Source organism: Mytilus edulis, chromosome 11 (genome assembly GCF_963676685.1).
Source record: "Mytilus edulis chromosome 11, xbMytEdul2.2, whole genome shotgun sequence".
Classification (NCBI taxonomy): domain Eukaryota; kingdom Metazoa; phylum Mollusca; class Bivalvia; order Mytilida; family Mytilidae; genus Mytilus; species Mytilus edulis.
The window spans coordinates 10,145,373-10,161,568 of record NC_092354.1 but is presented as its reverse complement, the minus strand read 5'-3'; the positions used below and the strand labels follow the sequence as shown (position 1 = coordinate 10,161,568).

The 16,196-nt window shown below is 31.9% G+C and overlaps 1 protein-coding gene across 1 annotated transcript; it reads left to right on the top strand.

The window, feature by feature from the left end:
* Window positions 1–14,128: 14,128 nt before the first annotated feature.
* Window positions 14,129–15,829, top strand: LOC139493964 (tripartite motif-containing protein 2-like). Its single transcript, XM_071282133.1, has one exon. It carries the CDS (start codon window positions 14,129–14,131, stop codon window positions 15,827–15,829), a length of 1,701 nt encoding a protein of 566 aa, XP_071138234.1.
* Window positions 15,830–16,196: the final 367 nt, after the last annotated feature.

The following is a 16,196-nucleotide window of genomic DNA, read 5'->3' as shown; positions in this document are numbered from 1 at the left end:
TGATAAAAGATAATTTGATATCAAGATTGTCACATCTTTAGTATTAAAAAGAGGTAGGACTAATTTACCGGGGATTTTTTTTCACAGAAGGGCCAATTTTAAAAAGTGCCGACAGAATAAAATTTACTATAAAATATAAAAAAAAAATATAAATGCTTTTTGATCAAAATCCCGATTTCCCTATATTAAGATATGTGTGATCAATAGTTAATTTAACCCTCAAAAAGGATGAACGTCAAATATGCAGATTTACGGGTGTTTTTAGGTAGGAAAATCAGAGAATCCCCCTAGAAGGACATTTCAAACCAAGAAAAAGTTATGCTTTTTATGTCTGTTGTTATTCATACTACTTTTCCCTCAAAAATGAAATTGGTTTAGTGTGTCCTTATAACATAAAAAACTACTTTTTAAAGAAAAAATTGTAACATCGATAAATTGTAGCAATATAGCTTCTTAATAAGACATATATGTAGAAGCATCGCCGTAGCTCCATCAGTAGAGCACAGAACTACTAATAAATTATGGTTTTGAAGAAAGGGTTCGAATCTCGCTCAAAATATTTTCAATTTTTTGTGTTGTTATATTAAATTTTAATGTTTCTATCATATTTTTTTTATTTATATGTTTGCTTAATTCTTTCTGGTTCATTTTGACTATATAGTTTACTAGTATATCATTTAAGGATGTTTGCTCCTCCATTTTTTGATTATTTGCCAGATTTTCGGAATCCTCTGGTTTTATCCATGTATTGTCAACTAAAATATTTTTCCCACTAACCCCTACTTTTCTTTTCATAATTTTATTACATAAAGTTTGAAAAGCCATATTTCAAAATTTTATAGAATTCTTGTTATTTTTTCATAGTTTTTAAAACAGATAAGGTGCCAATGTTAAATATATGAACAATCTAGAGAGAATTATTTCCCGCCAAATTTTCAATGGCTTATATCTCGAAAATGAGCACACGGACCCTCCATTTTTTTCTACTTTTTTAGTTTGTTTATTTATATACTATCAATTCATAACAGTCTTTTAAAAAGCTAATTATTTTTTAACAGAGTAGCAAACATCCTTAACACGTATCAAAGAAAACAATAACGTATCACTTATTGTGTGCATTCCTATGACTGTCCATACTTAGTCTCTTGACGCACTTTCTATTCATGTGTTTACATTTATTACATATATTCAAGGAACAACTGCCGTTAAACTGATGTAGGTGCTTGTACATAACCAATAACACGAGAATTTATTATATAGCAATGAAGCCTACATGTTGCGAGTGAAATATACACATCACTTCAAATAAGGCCAGTGTATACAAGTTTTAAAACAACACAAAAAATTTTTCGAAACCTTTTTTGAACATGGTATTATATGTAACAAATGCAGTCAACAACAATTTTGTCGCCAATTCACAAACTGTATAGATACTAGGACTGAAATTTTTACCACCGTCCCTACACCGGTACTTAAGTCATCAGAAAATAAAACAACACAACAGAACAAATCCATTACACTACAAATCGTGATTGTAGGTAAAACAAAAAGAAGCTGTTGCATCTGTATCACAACGAAGGGCCGATTTGTTAAAATGAAAGAAAAGACCATATAACATGTGTTAGTAACACAGGGTGATCTATGACCAGTTGGTGTAAGATGTTCTCCGGTTAAAATATATACATGTATTATCTTATCTTATCCTATAGACGATAAAACATTAAATACCAGGACAAATACAGATATACATATATTCAGAATGAGAAAATCACGTTTGAATTTGTCCTTGACAAGTTGCGTGGTATGGCACCTTGCATAAAGGATGGTAATAATAAAATAAAATCAATATTAAAAAATCAATAGTCTTGGCCTTGTTTTTGTAGGAATACCTGTTCAAGATATGGAAATAGATGATGTGACGTATTTTTTATGTAGTATAATTAGCATCTATCTGGCTATTTAAACATGATTTACCTATCTTATCGAATGAAACAAATCCCCGGCAAATTGGCTCTACCTCTTTCTTGTTTATTTTTGTTATGATAAAACATTTAATTATTAACCAGATTACCAAACTAAAATGTCTGTCACTGATTTACAGCAATGGTGGACATAGAAAGAAAAGCTATTCAAACATTCAAACTTTCACTTTTTTGTAATGGAGTAGCAAGTGATGGTGAAACTTTGGTCATCAGAAGTAATCGCAGACTGAGTACTAGAGTGAATCTGTATGACATGTCTCATACAATCTTAGAAGGAACGGAAGGATTGGATCATATTTCATTATTCCAAGGCAATATATATGGGACAATGGACTTTAAAAACAAAGTCTGCCGCTATAAAAGTACTGGTGAACCCCTGTGGACATTTCAGCACAAAGACGTTGACTGGCCCCTGGGAATTACATTAGACAATAATGGCTTTGTTTGTATAGCTTCTCAGGGAAACAACAGTGTTGTGGCTGATAGAATCAAACGTCTTTATGGAATAGACATAAACAAAGAAACAGGAAAGATTGAAATGTCTAGTGATATAAGTAAAGACGGACGAAACTATAAGATAGCATTTGTTTATTAACTTTAGTTTTATTTTTGTGATAAAAGATAATCTAATATCAAGATTGTCACATCTTTAATATTAAACATTTCTTATTAGCATACATGTTTATTCATTTTTGTTATAATAAAACATTTAACTTTTAACCAAATTTCCGATCTATACTATCGGTTATTAATTTGGTAGTGTACGTCGGACGGATGATTGGCAAATATCTTTTTTCATGTTTTCTCAAACCACATAGCATACAATATAGAATAAGGAAACAGATGATATCAAAATTAAAATGACATATGTTGGAAGCACTTGCAGTATTTACCGCCATTAAACCAAATGAGTTTTTCATAGACACGCATGAATGAGAAATTACAAGAGTGCACACGCTTAACTGTAAGAAGTTTAGCAAGATATGCAACCGGATCCAACTATTTCTTGTCTGCACCTAGTCAGGTGGTATTGCAAAACCCGTTCAATAGTTTAATTCGGTAAGTCACATGCGTGAAAAATGAACAGAATGTAGTCACACTATAAGGAGCACATCCGTTATCATTTGTGTCCTAGCGGTCAACCAACTCGTGATGGCGTCAGGAAAAATTACGGAGGGATGATTTCAACTTCACCATCTTGGTTTAATATCTTCTTTGCGAGCATCAATCCTCTTTCAAGGACGTCATGATAAGCATGCGAATATCGTAACAATTAGGAGATAAGTACTCCGTATACAGGCGCTTCTGGAATTTTTGCTACATAAAAATGAAAAGTTCACAATTAGGAAGCTAAAATCATCTCTTTTCATTCATGTATCACATATACTGAATATTTTTAAAGATCCAAAACACAGAAACTTAAAATTGATCAATAAACCAAGGTCACCGTCAGGGGAAAATTGTCTGACTGACATGAACCACTTACAACCATTATATAAACAACATTACGTTTACTTTCTGTTTATATATCCGAGATACAAACCTAATTATGTAACCTTAACCTGAACTCTTGTTACACATATATATTTGGGTCTGAGTTTTTTCAAATAAAGAATGATCATTGCTGACCTATGAAGTGAAGCCCTGTCTGATGGACAAATCCGCATTGCAAGGAACCAATGTAAAAATTATAGTGTTCATTTTCCTCATAATAAGTGAGAAATTCGCATGACAAAAAAAAAACAATATTTGTTTTTTTCAGGCAGTCACCAAACCATGAAGGAGAGTTGAATTTTTTTTTCTAATGTATTGCAGTATTGATGGTTTTAGACAGAAAATGTATTATTTTTTAGTGGCGGATGATAAAATTCAACAAATTAAAGGAATTTCATCTAACTTTATTAGTGACTATTCAAATTCTACTCTTGAATTTTTAGATTTAGGGTCATATTATATACAACACATCAGTTTTAGACAGATAATGTATTATTTTTTTATGGCTGTTGATAAATTTCAATATTTTAAGGGAATTTCAGCTTACTTCATAAGTGACCATAGAATTTTTACTCTTATATTGAAAAATTGATGGTCAAATATTATACATCAGACCAGTTTTAGACTGTAAATGTATTATTTTTATGTGGCGGATGATAAAATTCAACAAATTAAAGGAATTTCAGGTAATTTTAGTAGTGACGAATCAAATTCTACTCTTAAATTTATACATTGTAGATTTCGGGTCTTATTATTTACACCATATCAGTTTTGGACAGATAATGTATTATTTTTTTTATGACAGTTGATAACATTCAACATACTAAGTGACTCTCAGCACACTTCATCAGTGACCATAGAATTTTTTACTCTTATATTGAAATATGGAGATGGTCAAATTTCATACATTAGACCAGTTTTAGACAGAAAAAAAGGTTTTTTTTTGTGGCGGATAATAAAATTCAACAAATTAAAGGAATTTCAGCTAACTTTACTAGTATCGATACAAATTCTTCTCTTAAATTTATAAATTTAGGGTCATTTTATATACAGCACATCAGTTTAAGACAGATAATGTATTATTTTTTTTTATGGCGGTTGATAAATTTCAATGATTTAAGGGAATTTTAACTTACTTCATCAGCGACCAAAGAATTTTTACTCTTATATCAATCCTTCTAATATAAACCTAGTGAAAAAAAACAGGTTCCTTTATAAAACAGTCTTTAGAGCTGAGGACAGGGGACTCTTAGTTAGTTTTACTTGTATATATATAGATATGTGTGTGTTCAACTCGGTTGTTTTATTGTTGTTGTTACTTTTGTTTATGTCACAAGTATAATGTTACTTATATGACAAATAAAGATATATTGAAACATTGATGGTCAAATATTATACATCAGACCAGTTTTAGACAGAAAATGTATTAATTTTGTGTGGCGGATGATAAAATTAAACAACTTAAAGGAATTTCAGCTAACTTTATTAGTGACGATACAAATTCTACTCTTAAAATAGATTCAGGGTCATATTATATACAACACATCAGTTTTAGACAGATAATGTATTATTTTTTTATGACGGTTGATAAATTTCAACATATTATGAGTCACAAGTATAATGTTACTTATATGACAAATAAAGATATATTGAAACATTGATGGTCAAATATTATACATCAGACCAGTTTTAGACAGAAAATGTATTAATTTTGTGTGGCGGATGATAAAATTAAACAACTTAAAGGAATTTCAGCTAACTTTATTAGTGACGATACAAATTCTACTCTTAAAATAGATTCAGGGTCATATTATATACAACACATCAGTTTTAGACAGATAATGTATTATTTTTTTATGACGGTTGATAAATTTCAACATATTATGAGAATTTCAGCTTATTACATAAGTGACCACAGAATTTTACTTTCATATTGAACGATTGATGGCGAAATTTTATACATCAGACCAATTTTAGACAGAAAATGTTGGGGTTTTTTTTGTGGCGGATGATTAAATTAAACAAATTAAACAAATTTCAGTTTCCTTTTTAAGTGACGATATAAATTCTACTGTTAAATTTAAAAATGAAGGGTCAAATATTATACAACTTATCAGTTTGAGATGGATTAACTATTATTTTTTATTGCAGTTGATAAATTTCAACATATTAGAGATACAACTATGCAAAAACAAAAACCTCATGTCACGATAGATATCCTAGCCTAATTTTAAAGGTAAAATATTGTACATCACACCATTTTGAAGATAAACTTCCGTAGTGGTACATTTATATCAACAAAATCAGGAAGTTTTATTTAATAAAAATGTAATAAAACAATTTTATTTAGATTATTTAATTGGGTGTGTTCATCTGTCTCGGTTTTTGGATATACCCGGTGTTCGTCAATGAAAACAAAGTTCCACCGAGTAGAATGTAAATTTTGAACAAAGATGCGAGTGATTTGAGCAATTGTTCCAATTATGGAAAGTGAATTTACTTGAATTTGCAGAAGAAATGACACATACAATACGAGATATTATATTTTTTTTAAATGATAATGTCGTGTTTTTACTGCAATATACCCAGATGATCACGTGATAGGTAGACGTGCGTTTAATTCAAGAAGTGAACGTCTGTTTACCTTTTGCAAATAAAGTAAACGGCCGTTTACTCTCGCGTATACGCAGAAGTTAACGCGCGCGAAAGTAAACAGCCGTTTACTTTTTATGTGCACTGTTTTTTTAAGTTAACGCCGAGTAAACGATCCGTTTACATGAAGTGCCCGCGAGTAAACGCCGCGTTAACTTTTTTCGCACGTCTACAGGTAATGATTGGTCTGCACCCAACTGTACAATTGATATATGACGGAGAAAACTATGTAACATAAAAAGTTAAATCACAAAACAAAATTCAAAAAAAATTCAATGGCAAATTCAATTAAACAAAACACGTAAAAAACGATTGGACAACAACTGTCATATTCCTGACTTGTTACATGCTTTTTCAAATGTAGAAAATGGTGAATTGAACCTGGTTTTATTGCGCTCAAACTCTCACTTGTACGACAGACTCATTGAATTTCGTTATATTTACAACAATTCGTGAACAAAAAGGAAAATCACAAAAATACTGAACTCATTGGAAAATCCAATCGGAAAGTCCATAATCACATGGCAAAATCAAATGACAAAACACATCAAAAACGAATGGACAAGAACTGTCATATTCCTGACAAAACTGACATAATAAATGAAATAGTCAAAATAAAGGTATAGCAGTCATCACTGTGTCGCAAAATTAAAAAGAAACAATTTTACCAAAAAGGTCAAAAGCATCTCTCAAACATTGCTTCTCGTGCCTGACGTCAGAAAAGGAGTAGGTTCAGTAAGACCTCTTTTTGGCCCAAAAATATAGCAGTTTTAGAAAATTGTGAACATGTAATCGTAAAGATATTTATTGAAAAGTAGAATGCATCTGCTACATAACTATGGACTGTTTTTGACAATCCAATGCACACATTTTTTCTTCTTATTTTTTTACATAAATAAGGCCGTTAGCTTTCTCGTTTGAATTGTTTTACATTGTCTTATCGGGGCCTTTTATAGCTGACTGTGCAGTATGGGCTTTGCTCATTGTTAAAGGCCGTACGATGACCTATAGTTGTTAATGTCTGTGTCATTTTGGTCTTGTGTGGATAGTTGTCTCATTGGCAATCATACTACATCTTCTTTTTTACATATATCGGGTACTAGCATCATTAAGTCATGCTAAATTACTGAAATCTTTGAAATTTTAGCATTTTTGTTAAATTTTAGACGATTTCCGTCTTAAATGAAAGTGGCCGCATTTGTGTTCATTCATAATATGGAAATGTAAGTTGTATTTGATGATAATACCTAATATATCTAAAGGTTGAGGATGAACACGGACGGATGCGGCCACTTTCATTTTTGACAAAAACCATCTGAAAAGTGACGATTTTTTGTCATATTTGATAGATTTTTCATATATAAGCTTGAATCGGAGTGTTTTTAATTACTTAATCAGTTAAAATCTTTCACATCAACTAATTGAATCAATTGAAATAGACACTTTAGTGTTTAAAAGGTGTCTAAAATCTTTTGTTAGAGGAACTTGAAAATCGAGGCCGAAATCGGCCCTTACCGGACCTACTCCTTTATACGTCACATAGAAAAAAATTGAGTCGTTCAATGTTTATACAAAACAATTTTATTATTTCACATGGGAAATGTTGCCATACAGGGTTAAAAAATCGAAAGTATTTTATAATTAATTTCAGAAATAGACTGAGATTTAGAATTGTCTAGAAGTTATAGAAATTCTAAGAATCCACAAATAGGTAATACCACTACGCGATAAAAAACAAATTGTCATTTGTCGTTCAACGTATTTTCTAATTTATAATAGAAGTATAACATAATGACATATAATAGAACCATATCATAATGTCGGGATCTTTAAAAGTACAGAGTCACGTTATAAGAACCAAAGAAACACAAAAAGTCGCATACATAAAACACACCAGCAAAACTGAAAGATAATACAAATACATTGACAGGATGTAAAAGTACCGAGCCACGTCAAATGGATATTACAGAAAACAATCCAAACAGTAAAAGTAATATTAATAATTGAACAAAGTTAAATGAAAGAACAATATAACACGTTGTTGAGATAATAAACAACGTCAGTACGCAGAATATTTGCAACAATATCATCATGTATTATTTGTGAAGTTGCTAAGAAATATTTATCAACAAGGTCTTGGTACCTTCCGATGAACTTTTTTTAGAAAAAGGACTAGACTTTCTTTGACATAACCGTGGTTCATTAACTTTCTGCTCAAACACTTGTGACGTTTTACAAAGTCTTAGTAGGAGCTGCAAGCTCTTGGATATAGAAAAAGTTGGGAAATGTATATCCCATATTCAGGTCAAGTTGGTATATTGCTACTAAGGAGGGGGGAATTTATACATGTAATTTCAAAATTGAAATCGTCTCGTTTGTCATAGATTCTGGTACTGAGATGACTGTGTATGTCAAGTTCGAGATATAAGTCTAAAAATGAGACAGAAGAAGCCGTGTCTGTTGTTTCTTTAATTTCTAGTTCTGGGGGACATGTTAATGGAATCCAATCAGAAAATTTTAGATTGTGTATGAAAAGAACATCATCAATGTATCTGAAAGTGAAATTAAATAACCTGGCTACTTTGATCTTCTTTTCGACAAGTGTCTGAAGGAATTCCGATTCATATGAAAATAATAAGAGGTCGACAAGGAGAGGCGCACAGTTCGTTCCCATAGGAATGCCGACAATTTGTTGAAAAAGTCAATCTCCAAATTCAACAAATATGAAAAAGAAACTCAGCATACAGATATCTTGTTCTTCTGTGTAGCATGTTTAACCCTTTTGTTTTTCACTATTAACAAAATATGCCTCCATATATCTCAAAGTAATAAATTTATAGCGTAAGCTACAATTTGTATGTTGAAAGGCATTGTGGATTATTTCTTTCAGGCGATTTTTCAATTTTACATGGGGAATGGTGGTATACATGGTTGGAAAATCAAAAATTTTAATAGAACTAATTTCAGAAAAAGACCGAGATTTAAAATTATCTAGAAGTTCTTTAGATTTTTTTAGAATCCACATATGGTTAATACCACTACGCCAGTAAACAGTTTCACAGTATTTCTGAAGACCCTCTTTCGCTGCGAACATAATTTTAGTCAATTTAATGGATATTTTTTTAGTGGAACATGAAGATAAGATAGGACCGTTGTTTGTACGGATTTTTTTGAAGTTTAGGTATCCAATACACACAAGGTAAGTCATCTGATTTGGTGTTCAATTCACAGGGACTCGGTTAGCAGATTAAAATTTTGTAAATCAATGTTTTTAATTTATTTTTTATTATTTCCTGTCTATTTGCATTACTATATTAACGTATTTAACGTTGCCTTCACTATTTCTTTGTTTTCTGGCAATGTGCAGTTTACTATCCATATCCATATACTGAAAAAATCTAAAGGGATCTAAGTCGCCATCTTGAATTGCCTTCCCTACTTTAGATAAAAAATAATTAAAAATATTAATAAATTACTATATACCTTACAACAGCCGTCATTTTCTTCCGAAATTATTTTTCTATCACATGCATATTTTGATTTGTGGATTAACAAAACCCTTACGCAGTTTAAGTTGCATTCGTGTCAGAATATTCAAATTTCCCGGCGAAAGCAACGTATCATTCGGAAACTTCCGGGTTGATGCGTTTCCTACAACGATAAATCCTTATAAACAGACGAGTGCTGTCCCCTAACTTCATACCTACGCCACACCAAGATATCCTTCATATAAATTAAATATCAAACAAAAATGTCTTTGAACAGTTAGTGCATGTATTGTTTCAATATCAGATTATCATCCTATCCTTCCGCCCATTGAAAATATCAAATGATTGTCCCAAACTATCGGGTTGTATTTCTGAGATCTTCTGACATCGTCCCGATATTTTTCAAATCATGGATTTAAATTATGCAGTACAACACTTATATAATCAGAGGAGTATGAATGTATATGGAAAAGGGGCCTACTGATTGAACTTCATACATTAACTTATCATACATGCATTAATATACTTTTTCAAAGTATTACTCCAAGTTGACCTACCAACCGGCCCTCCCCCTTTTTTATGTCCTGGTACTGTTAGTAAACCTTATAAATCCCATTGAACATGTCAATATTTTAAGTAACTTCTTCATTTTATTGATGTGTCTACGAAAAAGTCAATGATTTATGTCACCCCGTTTGAAGAAAGGTTCTATTCGTTAACATGGTTAATAATTTTGCCCTCGATATGTAATAATAAATCAGGGGACAGCACTCGTCTGTTTATAAGGATTTATCGTTGTAGTAAACGCATCAACCTGGAAGTTTCCGAATGATACGTTGCTTTCGCCGGGAAATTTGAATATTCTGTCACGAATGCAACTGAACTGCGTAAGGGTTCTGTTAATCCACAAATCAAAATATGCATGTGATAGAAGAATAATTTCGGAAGAAAATGACGGCTGTTGTAAGGTATATAGTAATTTATTAATATTTTTAATTATTTTTTATCTAAAGTAGGGAAGGCAATTCAAGATGGCGACTTAGATCCCTTTAGTTTTTTTCAGTATATGGAAATGGATAGTAAACTGCACATTGCCAGAAAACAAAGAAATAGTGAAGGCAACGTTAAATACGTTAATATAGTAATGCAAATAGACAGGAAATAATAAAAAATAAATTAAAAACATTGATTTACAAAATTTTAATCTGCTAACCGAGTCCCTGTGGTTCAATTTAATGTTCATTAAAGCCATGAAGGACTTATGATTTACTAAAATCTGGTCCTTGTCAAATGATATGTCTTTGTATGTGGGATAACCTGAGTGCTCATTTATTCCTAATTCTTTTACAAGGAAGTACTGCATTAATACATGGTCTCCTCCGTTTCATGTATTAAGTTCAAATAAAGTGGCAATCATTACATGTCAAAGCAACACTTTACAGTGTCTTGTACTGAAAAAATCAACATATCTTTAATATCATAAAAGACAGAACTGGTTCCCGGAACTTCGGATGTACCAAAATATGGTACTTCAGATCTGACAAACAGACAAAAATACCCTCTTTTTAAAATTTGGTGCAACTATTTTAATACTCAAAATTAAAAGTTCAAAAGTGTTCTACAATGATCACCAGTCCTTCACCTTTCATTTGTTACCAAAAATACCTAAATATACTACATATTTTGAAAGTTACACTCATGCGTAGAACTATTTTGTGTTAAATATGTACTACTTTCTGGTATGTGATTTCTGGCCGTGTCCAAATTAGTGGTGTTACACCTATAACATAACCAAACTTGCTAAATTGACTTGAGCATTACTTTTTTCATTCTATGATCTATTTCAAGCAATAAAAACAGACAAAGCTCTAATTGTAAGCTCTAATGGACTGATAGTAACATATGGGTTATTCAAAGAAAACTGCATATAGATATATGTTTAGATTCCCAGGTTTTATTCGTTTTATAAGGAACAAAGCGCAGATATTTGAGTTAAAGTTTATTTTACTAACACTTTAGACCTTGTCATACTTTTAATAAGATAGATATTGAGTACTGTTTTTACACTCCCCTTCAACATCCTGCTTTTTCCAGTGTTTGCAAAGTTTTTCCCTTGTTTGTCTACAAAATTTCATTTCCTACTCTTTATGCCTTAGAAAACAGAAAAGTCCAAGGATGTATCAGTATTGAACTTCACCTCCAGTACGTGGACCTTCAAACTTATGTCTGTCAGTGTTTATGCTGGTATTTCCATGGAACTCATGCTGTTTAGGGAATACTTGCATGTTTTTTTGCTAATCTCGTCTTAAAAGCAAAAGCTACATTTCTATATCCACATGTTCTAGCCCCAAACATGTTTAACTAAAATTATTAATTTAACTTTAAAAGAATAATTTCTTCATTCACCTATAGGAGCTACATGTATCATGTACCACATATTTATACTTAAAATGATCAAATGCAAATACATATTTTAAGTGATAAAATGTCCACTTAGAATTTTTATAATGTACAATTCAATGTAAATCTAATTTGCTTGTTAATATCTACTGAAAATTACACATTTTTAAACAATAAATTTAGGTCATATCTAATCTGTGTGTACACAAATCAAATATATAACTGTTGATTCAAGTGTCCCAGATATTGGATACATTACCTCCCTGTCCAAATTCCTATCCGACTGTCAATATGTGCATGGTAAGAATTTTCTAATAATCAAACTGCTTATTTATTGTAAACCCCAACTTTCATAATTTACTAAACTCTGGTGACTGACTATGGCCTTTACATTAATGATAAAATAAGAAATCAATGTTTCATTAAAAAAGAAAGTAGAAACATGATAAATGTCATCGTGACTGAAAACAAATGAATCGGATAATTCACCATCTTTGGGCAATTATTGCTCAAGGTACACATTGTGTAAATAATATTCACTTAGTCTCTTTTGTTTTTCTGATCAAATATCTGCAGCACACATGCAATAGAAGAAGTACTTACGTAATTGAAAACCGCAATAATATACCAGGCTTACAATGATGCCACCTTATCTTTCAGATCAGACAATTGTATTGATACTTAAAAGTATAAGGCATCGTAAACCTCGTCTCTCGTGAGTTGATAAATCGGTTTGTGTCGGTCAATCCATGACGCTCACTTGCTGTAAAGCTTGTGTATTGGCTATTTTGTTTCTATGCAGGTCGTTGCGATGACGTATGTTCGTCATCATATTCATACAACAGGAATATATGTGTTAGGTCAATCTTGGTAATGACATACGTATCATGTGAAGATGTACGCGCGAAACTCATTGATTAAGATACGTAAACTTTATTAGCACTTACAGCATTTAACTGATTAATTAAACAAGTCTAAACCCGATTCATGAATTTCAGCTTACAAACAGCGACTTACTTTGTCAGAGGTCACTAACACTGAAACAGTATTTTGTCTCGAGATAACCATACATGGGTTTCTTTATAAGTCAAACTATTCCTATTCTTTAAACAGCTTTGTATTAGTTTGAAATATTTGGGGATTTTATATTAAAATGAAACAGTCGGTTTCCCAATGGGTACTAATTGTACAACATTTTGAAAGGCTAGATATATATATGTCTCAAAATGTAGAAAAATTTGCAATTTCAACAACCGTGCAATCAAATTTGTGTTCTTTGGAAATATACCGAACTCAACTATTAATTATGTATTTAGTGATAATAATGTTTACTTGCTTAAACCAGTATATCTTATTCCTTCTGTACACTATAAATGAATTTTTCGGCCTTTAATTACTTAAAGACAAATTGATAATTTTGAATGCGTTCAAAACATAGTGTAAGCACAATGTTACAGAAAATAATTATAGTCAATATTTAGGTTTTAATGTAATCTGATAAAAATAAATTGTATAGAAAAAAGGGTGCAAATGTATTTACTGCACAGACCCCTCAGAGTTGTCTTTCTTTGTTCAGTTTGAATATAGAACTAAAAAGTTAACACCTCTAGGTCACGGTACGGGCTTGAACAATTATCATACCACATAACTTGAAAAGGCCTGGCAATAACAAATTTCAAATAATTCAAACGAGAAAACTTACGGCCTGATTTATGTAAAAGAAATGAACTTCATACAGATATGACACACAGCAAAAAACGACAACCAATGAATAACAGGCTTCTGACTTGGGATGAGCACATACAAAATGTTTAGCGCTTCAAAATGAAACGGGTACAAAACCCTCCGCTTATTAAAATGAGAGAGTGAGAGAGACATCTGGTTTATCAGAATGTCAACAGTTAAAGGCGTAGAACGTTGTTTATTATTTTTCATATTCACATGTTCCGAATAATTGTGAATTATCATTGCATATCGGGTTGAAATTCATCCTTTTATCATCATAGTATAACATATAATATTTGTATACAAGCTATTTTATGTATAGCTTTAGGGTTTCATTTTAGAGTTTTAGAGTTTTTCCATATATTTCAGATATAAAGAAATAATGTAATGGCCTCATCAGTCAAGCACTTTTGTACAATTTGTCATGATGATGGAATCTCCAACAGAGCTGTCACCTGGTGCACAGAATGTGAGGTTTTGTTTTGTGAAGACTGCGAAAAACCTCATAGCAAGTCGAGACTGTCTAAGAACCATAAAATCATGACAGCTGAAGATTACCACAACTTACCTACATTCATGCAAGAAATAAGCAGTCAGTGCAAAGACCACAAGAAGAAGTTTGAACTTTATTGTTCTTTCCATGCCTGTCCATGCTGTGTCCAGTGCATCACTGAACACCAGAAATGTCAAGACCTCAAACCCTTGTCTGATATCCTAAAGCACGTAAAGTCATCTGCCTCAGTTCAACTTTTTGAAAAAGATTTGAAGGTTGTGAAGGACAACTTAGATACAGCCATAACATACATTAAAACCAGGATCAGTACAATCGATAATCAGAAAACAAAAGTCGTTGAGGAAATCCTATATATAAGGAAGTCGCTCAATGATTACTTAAACAAATTAGAGCAAGACATACTTAATGACTTAGAGTCTAAACATTCAAAGCTGAAATCAGACATGTCCACTCTCCTGCAGCAAATGGATCAGCGAGCTAGTCAGATAAATAAAATGCAGAGCCAGTTTACCATAATCACGCAATATGCAACAGAGCTACAGATGTACATTGGTCTACGAGAAATTGAAAAAACTACATCAGAAACGACAAAATATATAGAAGATTTAGAAAGTGAAGACTACTTCTCTGAAAAGAATTTGGAGGTTAACATTTCATCTTCTCTTCAATCAATTTTACACGATGTCAAATCCTTTGGAGATATCGATATAAACACCACCTCTTCTACCCTCCAAATAAAGGCTGGCAGAAAAGATCAAGCCCAGAATTTGATTGTACACGTTCCTGGAATTGAGAAAATAAAGCCATTTTTGTTGAAAAGACTGAAAACTCCTAAAGATATGAGGTCTTTAGGTGTAGGTGCATGTCGTATATTACCTGATGGTAAATTATTAATACTTGACAATAACAAAAGACAACTACTGTTGTTCAGCAATGATGGCATCGTCATCAGAATAGTAGTAATATTCTCAGAAAGTCCATATGATGCCTGCTTTACCAGAAATAATACAGTAGCTGTTACATTAGGATTAGCCAAACATACAACACTGGTGGATATAGAAAAGAATAAAATTATTCAAACCATCAAATTTTCTCATAGTTGTCATGGTGCAGCAAGTGATGGTGAAACTTTGGTCATCAGTAGTAGACAAAGGCGGTGTACTAGAGTAAATCTGAATGATATGTCTCATACAGCCTTAGAAGGAATGGAAGGAGTGGGCTTTATTGCATTATTCCAAGGAAATATATATGGTACCATTTTGTTTAAAAACAAAGTATGCTGCTTTAACAGTACTGGTGAACCACTGTGGATATTCCAGCACCAGGACATTAACAGACCAGTAGGAATTGCATTAGACAAGAATGGCTGTGTTTATATAGCTTCTATTGGAAACAGCAGTATCGTGGAAGTTTCATCAGATGGTAAAACCTGTAAGACCATACTATCAGAGGCTGATGGAATCGAAATTCCTTATAGTATAGACATAAACAAGGAAGCAGGGATAATGATAGTGTCTAGTGATATAAGTGCAGACAGAAAAAACCATAAGACAGCTTTTGTTTATAAACTTTAGTTTTATTTTTGTGATAAAAGATAATCTGATATCAAGATTGTGACATCTTTATTATTAAACATTTCTGATTAAAATACGTGTTTGCAAATATATTTTCCTTGGAAAATTCCGGTTTGCTGTCAATCCAACAGCCTAGTGTTGTTCCTAATAGCATAACGTATTCATTGAGAACAAAGTAACTATTGAAATTCAAATAGTATGCGTTGGAAGCATCTAAGCATTTACCACCATTAGAACCAAACAAATATTATGGTTTGAATTTCAAACCGTGAGCTTCACGCATGACAAGTGGGCACATAAAAAAAATAGCTAAACCCAAGCTGATTTCAAATGATGCATAGAGGGGTAACAATTGAATTCCTGAATA

Coding starts and splice junctions, on each gene's coding strand:
- LOC139493964 (XM_071282133.1), top strand. CDS start 14,129: ATGGCCTCATCAGTCAAGCACTTTTGTACAATTTGTCATGATGATGGA.